The sequence below is a fragment of the Gobio gobio genome (genome assembly GCF_949357685.1).
Source record: "Gobio gobio genome assembly, chromosome: 7".
NCBI lineage: Eukaryota > Metazoa > Chordata > Actinopteri > Cypriniformes > Gobionidae > Gobio > Gobio gobio.
This window is the reverse complement of record NC_137103.1, coordinates 58,166,011-58,174,678: the sequence shown is the minus strand read 5'-3', so window position 1 is coordinate 58,174,678 and position 8,668 is coordinate 58,166,011. Positions and strand designations below refer to the sequence as shown.

General features: G+C 38.9%; 1 protein-coding gene across 1 annotated transcript in view; it reads right to left on the bottom strand.

Moving 5' to 3' along the window:
* Positions 1-2,134: 2,134 nt before the first annotated feature.
* ednrbb (endothelin receptor type Bb) overlaps positions 2,135-8,668 on the bottom strand; it is a gene marked incomplete at both ends in the record, with an annotated part of 11,648 nt that continues 5,114 nt past the window's right edge. Inside the window, 3 exons of the mRNA XM_079820789.1 lie at positions 2,135-2,263; positions 2,707-2,815; positions 7,206-7,339. Coding sequence (XP_079676915.1) covers positions 2,135-2,263; positions 2,707-2,815; positions 7,206-7,339 — 372 coding nt within the window. The remainder of the gene's footprint in view (positions 2,264-2,706; positions 2,816-7,205; positions 7,340-8,668) is intronic.

The following is an 8,668-nucleotide window of genomic DNA, read 5'->3' as shown; positions in this document are numbered from 1 at the left end:
TTGTTTTTCTGAAAAATATGTTTTTTATTCTTATTTTAATGGACAACGGTTGTCACCAGATGTGGCATTTATTATTAATCTCTGTTTGATAATGGGAAAATACCATATTCATAAGCAAAAATGGGCTAAAGAAAAAACACATTTTTTGTTGTTTCGGATAGAAATGAAGAGTTATATTGAGTTGGGTTGAAAAACAGCAAAGCAAAACATACTAGGTCTTTATGTGAAGCTTTTAGGTTATTTATTTCATGTTCTCATACTCTTCTTTTTCTTTTGTTACTTATTTTTCTTTTCTTTTACTTATAACATTTACATTTAATTTAGACTATATTTTCTTTTTGTTGTTGAATTTTGAATATTATCTGTTTTTTTTGTTTTTTAATTTGTTATGTATATGTGACTGGCATTTAATAATAAAAAATAAAAAAATAAGTCATGTCCTCATCAGGAAGTAAGTGGCTCGTTGGCAGGAGCTCAGAGACATTAACAGCCATCAATTCCCACCTGGAGAATCATCTGACCGCTGATGTGCCCTTCAGCAAGACTATAATGACACATCACACACACACACACACACACACACACACACACACACACACACACACACACACACACTATATAACTCCTCCCTCCGCTTCTCTACATGGAGGACGAACCCAGCTGGTAAATCCTCATCTGGATCCATCTCTCCTCGTTCATCCCTTGTTCGCAGCAGAACAGAGGCAGGTTTAGCCGACAGTGTTCGCCAGAATATGATCCTAATGTTTGGAGCGATGTGGGTAAAGGCAGGAAAGATCCCGATCCGGCTCGTGTTGTGAGTTTGACGGGTGTCTCCACCCTCTCCTCGCTGGCCTCATTCCGTCAGCGCTCCTCCTCGAGTCTGCCGGAAAGTGTCCCACATGTAAAACCGCATTACACACACAGATCCGTCAGGCGTGTGACACACACACTTCATTACTCGGGGTGTGTTTATGTCTAGATTTACCCGTCGGGGTCTCAATTATCCACAACACCTGGACCGCTTGAGCGGGGATTCAGGGCCATATATTTGCACGGGAAAAAATGTGTGTGTAATGGCTGGGATTGAGTCAACAAACCCTGAGGGTGTGTGTGTGTGTGTGTGTGTGTGTGTGTGTGTGTGTGTGTGTGTGTGTGTGTGTGTGTGTGTGTGTGTGTGTGTGTGTGTGTGTGTCTCACCTGCCGACAGCAGATGTGATGATGTCAGTGTCTTCTCTATGATAAGCTTCGCTTGTGCCAGTGAAGACATTTATAATGTGACTAAAGACTCTCTAATAAATGCTGTTTGTCAGGATCTGGAAAAAACTCTCGATGTTGAGAAAATCTCCTTTAAAGTTGTGCAAATGAAGTCCTTAGCAATGCATATTACTACTAATAATACATTAATGATATATTTACGGTAGGACATTTAGTAAATATGGAACATGATCTCAAGATTTCATGATTTGATGTTTAGAACATTTTACTTTAATATCACATTTGGTACAAAATGAGTGTATTACAACACACAATGGGACAATGCTATACACACACACACACACACACACACACACACACACACACACACACACACACACACACACACACACACACACACACACACACACACACACACACACACACACACACACACACACACACACACACACACACACACACTCACACACTCACTCTCACAGACACACACACACACACACACACACACCTCATGTTATTTTACACCAGAGATTGTCTTGATCTCGTCCGGACCACAGTTCAGTCATAAGGGTCAGTTTTATGAAATTGAGAGTTATAGATCATCTTCAGCTGAATTAATAATCTCTCCATTGATGTGTGGTTCGTAAATCTGGAATCTGAGGGTTCAATAACTCTAAATATTGAGAAAATCTCCATTAAAGTTGTCCAAATGAAGTTCTCAGCGATGCATATTACGACTAATAATACATTTATGATATATTTACAGTCGGACATTTACTAAATATGGAACATGATCTTAATATCCCAATGATTTTTGGCATAAATGTATCATTTTGACAACAGTGCCTTTCATTCATCTTATATTTACAAAAACAAATAATCAGGAGCTAATCTAATGGTCTTAGACATGTGAAGCTCATTATTGAGGCGTTCCTGTGTCTGTCGGCTCTCGTTTGACGGGGGTGACCTTTGACCTCAGGAAACTCCTCCTCTCTGCCTGCAGGAGGGCGGGGCCGGCCGGACAGAAGCGAGGAGCGCAGAGAGCCGCCTAGCGGGAAACACAGAGGATTAACCACATAGCAGACACGCTAAACATATGCTAATGATGTGCCTGAGCAGATTAGCATGAGCCGCTATACAGGATTTATGGAAATGTTGAGCACAAGGTCACTTTTATGTAAAGTCAAACTCCAACTTTTCTCTTTCAGGGAGAATAAAATGAGAAGAATCCACAGTTCACCTGCCGTCACATCCAATTTCCTGCGATATGTAATACTTATTCATAATTCATCTGTAAACAAAGTGTGCGCGGCTCAATCCGCCTCGGCTAATCTACAGATCTGATCCTCGTTTAATCGCTTCCTGGCTGAGCCAATCAACACCGTAATTAATTCTGCTCTTCTGTTTCCTTTCATCATGTTCTCCGTCAAACAGTTCAATCACACACTAATGTCACCAGAACTACACACTCGTTTATTATACAGATCTTACCTTGAAGTGTTTTCTGAATCGTTTGCTGACCGCGTACAGAGCCACGGGGTTGATGCAGGAATTCACTGACGCCATGTTGAGGCCGATGTAGTCGAGAACAAGGAACGTGCTAGAACGACATCCCAGCGTCACACATATGATCACAATCACTACAAACAGTGCACCCCTATAGTGAGCTACATGGTATTTTAAGACATGATGCCCATACAAAAATAATCAGCTTAAATATGATGGAGATAAATCACATTATGCATCGCAATAAGTGGTAAAAATAATAATAATAATTAAAGCTGCAAGCGCAACAGAAGCAAACAAGGAAGCTAGCAGCAGACCAACTGAAAAAATGAGTGAAGACATTGAAGCAAAAATGTTAAAACCCCCCATTAAAACATTGAGTTGTATAGCGCCAATGTCATTTTGTTTAATAATAGCGCCACCAAGAGGCATTTTTGTGTCAACCATGTGTGTGTCAATTTTGGTGAAAATATCTCATTTAGTTTTGGAGTTATAGACATTTATATGAAAAAACACATAAAAATGACTGACACCTGACTTTGATTGGATTTTACTCCCCCTTACTATCAATATTTTGACATTTGGGTATTAGCGTTTTGCTATCAACCTATGTTTCTGAACTTCTGACGCTGGTTTCGTCTCGATCGGACTAGCGGTTTCGAAGATATCAGCTAATGTTTTATAAGCGCTAAATTACAACGCTGCACAAACCATACGCCGAAACCTGGCAAGTCTGGTATCGTTGGACTCGGCAAAGACAAAAAAAGTTAAATGAAAATAAGTCAACCACACCCAAAGTTATAAGCGTTTGAAAGAAAAAATCCACTAGATGGCGCTGTTTCAAAACTTCTCAGGCTCCTTCAGGGCATTGTGCTGATGACCCATACAGAGTTTCGTAACAATCCGTTCATGCGTTCATAAAATACAGCATTTTAGCATATAATTCAAAATGGCCGACATGGTAAAATTGGATATCAGACGACTTTTGAGATGATTTTTTGACAGACGATTCAGAAGTTTTAAGCAAAAATAGCCATTTTTTTGTATCTCGGGACCAGTAGGTGGCGCTGCGCCGAAACGCTGCATGTTACCTCAGGTCATGCTTGGGATTACATGTACCAAGTTTGGTTGAATACGAGATATAGCCTTGCGTGTATTTTCGTAACCGCTACATAAAATTTATCAGCGCGTCTATCAAAAAACTATTTGACGAATCAACTTGAATTCCATAACTTTTTGTCGGCATTGCCTTAAGATGATCTGGTTAAATTTTCGTGCAAATCGGACGAACCGTCTAGGACGAGTTTGCAAAAGTAGGTTTTTCTGAAAATTCAAAATGGCAGGAAAATTTGCAATCGAATTGTCGTGAGCCAAGGAATTTAGTTTCTAGCCCTCAGTGTTCAAAAGTTATTTGCGTAAACATGAGTGAAACTTTGGACAGGTGGTGGCGCTAGAGGGATTGGTTTAGAGACTCCAAATTTGCTATGGGGGACAGTTGAGACTGTCCTCTATCATTGTGCCAAATTTCACAACTTTCCCGCGAGGGTACCATAGACTCCCATGGCGGAATAATAATAATAATAATAATAATAATAATAGGAATGCTAACGATTTCAATAGGTGCCTACGCAGCTTCGGTGCAAGTAGCCATTAAGGGGTCAAGCACAAAGAAGGCCCGATAAATCCCACCAGCACAGCTGGGAGCATCAGACCAACTGCAACAATGAGCAATTAAAGATGAATTTAGGCAAAATGGCTTAAAATCATAAATATAGTCACTGGTTGGGTGACCAATTGACCCACCCATTGACCAATAGGTGGCGCTGTGACCAAATTGATGTGTTGTGGTCAGAGTGAGGTGACAATGACACAGACAAAGTTTGGTGTCAATATGTCAAAGAGATACCGCCTCAGTGTCATTATGGCATCATGCCTCAACTTTTTTGATATGGTATACGAAAACGGTTTCGTCTATTGACACAAAATCCAAAAAGTTTTGTCGACACAGTCTGAGGATGATTCTATTCGATTTTGGTGAAAATCGGACACACGGTCTAGGACTTTCGAAAAAGTAGTTTTTAAAAGAAAACAAAATGGCGGACAGGAAGTTTGGCCAAATATGGCAAAATTGGTATCCATGTTCTCGGCATGACCTAAAGAATATATTAAGAGTTTCATTGCAATAGGCAAATGTAATCAAAAGCTATTAACATTTTTGGAAATTTCATTATAACTTTTGTCAGGGCGATGACCCATACCGAGCTTCGTAATGATACGCCAATGCGTTTGTAAAATATAGCATTTTAAGACAAAATTCAAAATGGCTGACGCCCAATATGGGAAAAATTGGGTATCGTTCATCTCGGCAAGTTTGGTGATTTTTTGGCCTACCCATTTAGAAGTTCTAAGCAAAAAGAGGTTTTTTTCATATCTCCTGGCCACTAGGTGGCGCTGCACTGAAACTGTGCCGGTCGCCTCAGGTCATGCTTGGCATAACACACCAAATATGATCAGAATACACTAAAGCGCTGTGGAGATATAGCCTCACGTCTATTTTGCCGTGCTCTTCGCCAAATTTGTTCGCACGTTATTCGAGAACGGTTTGACAAATCAACTTAAATTTCATAACTTTTAGTCCCCATGTTCTGAAGATGATACATTTTTGTGAATATCAGAGCAATGGCCTAGGAGGAGAACTCGGAAAACTTCGGAAAACTCAAAATGGCGGAAATATTATTGTTAACCGTTATTAAACGTGAGTGCATTTTTGGACAGGTGGTGGCGCTAGAGGGATTGAGTTAGAGACTCCAAATTTGGCATGTTGACAGTTCAGACTGTCCTCTATCAGTGTGCCAAATTTCATAACTTTCCTGCATGCGGTTCTATGGGCTGCCATAGACTCAAGAGCAGAATAATAATAAATATAGCTGCAAGCAGCCATTAACGGGGCCAAGCGCAACAGAAGCAAACAAGGAAGCTAGCAGCAGACCAACTGAAAAAATGAGTGAAGACATTTGAAGCAAAACCGTTAAAACACCACATTAAAACATTGAGTTGTATTGAGCCAATGTCATGTTCTGTTCTATTATAGCGCCACCAAGAGGCACAATCCTACAATTTTTTATGTGTCTTCGGAGTGAGCCCATACATGTGGGTGTCAATTTTGGTGAAAATATCTAATTTCGTTTTGGAGTTATAGACATTTATATGAAAAAAAATGTAAAAAATTACTGACACTTGACTTTGATTGGATTGTACTCCCCCTTACTATCAATATTTTGACATTTGGGCATTAACTTGTAGCTATCGACCTATGTTTTCGATTTTCTGCCGCTGGTTTCGTCTCGATCGGACTAGCGGTTTCAAAGATATCAGCTAATGTTTTATAAGCGCTAAATTACCGCGCTGCACAAACCATATGCCGAAACCTGGCAAATCTGGTATCGTTGGACTCGGCAAGGATTCAGGAGACAAAAAAGTTAGTCCCATGAAAATAAGTCAACCACACCCAAAGTTATAAGCATTTGAAAAAATAAATTATCCACTAGGTGGCGCTGTTTTGAAACTTCTCAAGCTACTTCAGGGCATCTGATGACCCATACCGAGTTTCGTAACAATCCGTTCATGCGTTCATAAAATACAGCATTTTAGTACATAATTCAAAATGGCCGACAGTCAAAATGACCACTTTTATGATTTTTGGATAAACAGTTCAGAAGTTATAAGCAAAAATAGCCATTTTTCGTATCTCCCGACCAGTAGGTGGCGCTGTGCCGAAACGCTGCATGTTGCCTCAGGTCATGTTTGTGATGAGTTGTCCCAAGTTTGGTTTGAATACAATAAAGCGTTGCGGAGATATTGCCTTAAGTGTGTTTTTTCAAGCGTTACGTAAAATTTGTTTGCGTGTTAATCAAAAACGATTTGACGAATCAACTTGAATTCCATGTTTTTTGTCAGCACTGTCTGGAGATGATCTGGTTAAATTTTCGTGTAAATCGGACCAACGGCCTAGGAGGAGTTCGAAAAAGTTAGGTTTCGGTTCATTAAAAATGGCGGGAAAATTGTAATGACGGAAATGACGTCATAGGGTGCGATCGAATTGGCTTGAATCGAGGAATCGAAAGAAAAAAGATTGTGTCTCTAGCCCTTATGGTTCAAAAGTTATTAGCAAAAACATGAGTAAACTTTGGACAGGTGGTGGCGCTAGAGAGATTGATTTAGAGACTCCAAAATTGGTGTGGTTACTAGTGGTAATGACTTCTATCAGTATAACAAAATTTATCATTTTCCCGCAAACGGTTCTATGGGCTGCCATAGACTTCCATGGCGGAATAATAATAAGAAATCTACAATAGGCACAAACCGAAGATAATGAAGAGGCAAGAGAAGCACTATATGCATTATTATATTATACATTATGAATGTGTTCAGAGTCCAGTCTCCTGTGTGTATGGAGCTTATGTATATGTGTTCTGATATCTGACCTCAGTAAGCTGCATCTGTCGGGGTCGTGCTCATCATAGATGGTTAACTTGAGGATCCTGCTGAGGTGAAGAGGAAACCAGCAGATGGCGAACACCAGAACCAGACAGAAGACGGTCTGGGCCGCCTCGCGCTTCTGCCGGGACAAACACACACGCCTCGTTACATTCGGCTCCATCACATGATCAGTGTCAGCTGACCACTACAAACACTGAACTACACAATCATCTGAAGTACTCAAAACAAAGCTAAAAGAAATGTGAAAAACTAATAAAAATGGCAAAAGCATGCTATATCAGTGCTAGTTTGAGTCCGTTTAGTACTTCAACTTAAAATAATAATAATAAAAATGCTATCCACAGGGTTTTTCAAATCTAATTTACAGCTTTTAAAGACATTTTTACCAAATGCCAAATGGACGGGTAGAGCAGGTGACATCTTAAACTGTAAAAAACAAAGTAAATAACTTTACATTTCAAATACAGCTTTTGAAAAAACTAAACGTTTTATACTATGATAAACCTCACATTTCAGCCGTTTACGCATTTTCTCAACCCCTTTCCCTTTTTGAGAATAGACGTGAACAAGCACTATCCAAACTTTAATGCCTTATAGAAATAGACATACGATTGGTCTCGTTTTGAAGAACACACTCGGCAGATTAAGCACCTCAAAAAATGAAAGTATGATGTAAGTAAATATTTTTATTTTATATAAACTATATATTTTACAACAAAAAATTACTCTAAAATTACTATAAGACCAAAGCCATATGTCTAACCAAGTTGTGTTCCAAATTTGAAGTTGATATCACAAAAATTAAAGTGAGATTTGTTGAGGCGCTGTACCAAAAACAGCTGTACCATATTTCATATTAGATTAGATTAGATTAATTTATTTGTAAGAGGACAATGCAATTTCATAAAAACACATGAACAAACATGAGTAAAAAAGCCAGAATTAGCCAAAAGGCTATTTTTCATCTGTAGTCCCCTGGCCAAGATGTTAAAAGAGCAAAAATATGACACTAATATACATAATTAGTAACAACACAAAACAAATCTAATAAAAATTACTGGCAAATGACAAATACACAAAACACATAGCTAAAACAACCATGAAAAAACACAGGACATTCATCCTATAAAAACAATAACAAAACAAATTGTTTGATAAAGAGACACAACAGGTTCAAGTCTTAGTGTTGACAGTATTATGTGTCAATCAGCCATTTTTTTAACTGTTTAATAAAAGCTTTATAAGTAATTGCCTGTCTAATTTCATCTGCATTAATTTCAGAATATGCATTCTCCTGTAACAAATTACTAAATTTCCATCCAAATATCACTTCTATCACAAAACAGATACCAAATATGGACCCGTGAGACTCAGGCCTTTCCGACGATATGCGTTTCGTCAAGATTAGAAGTTAAAATAAATGTTGTAATATGAAACCTGACACGCC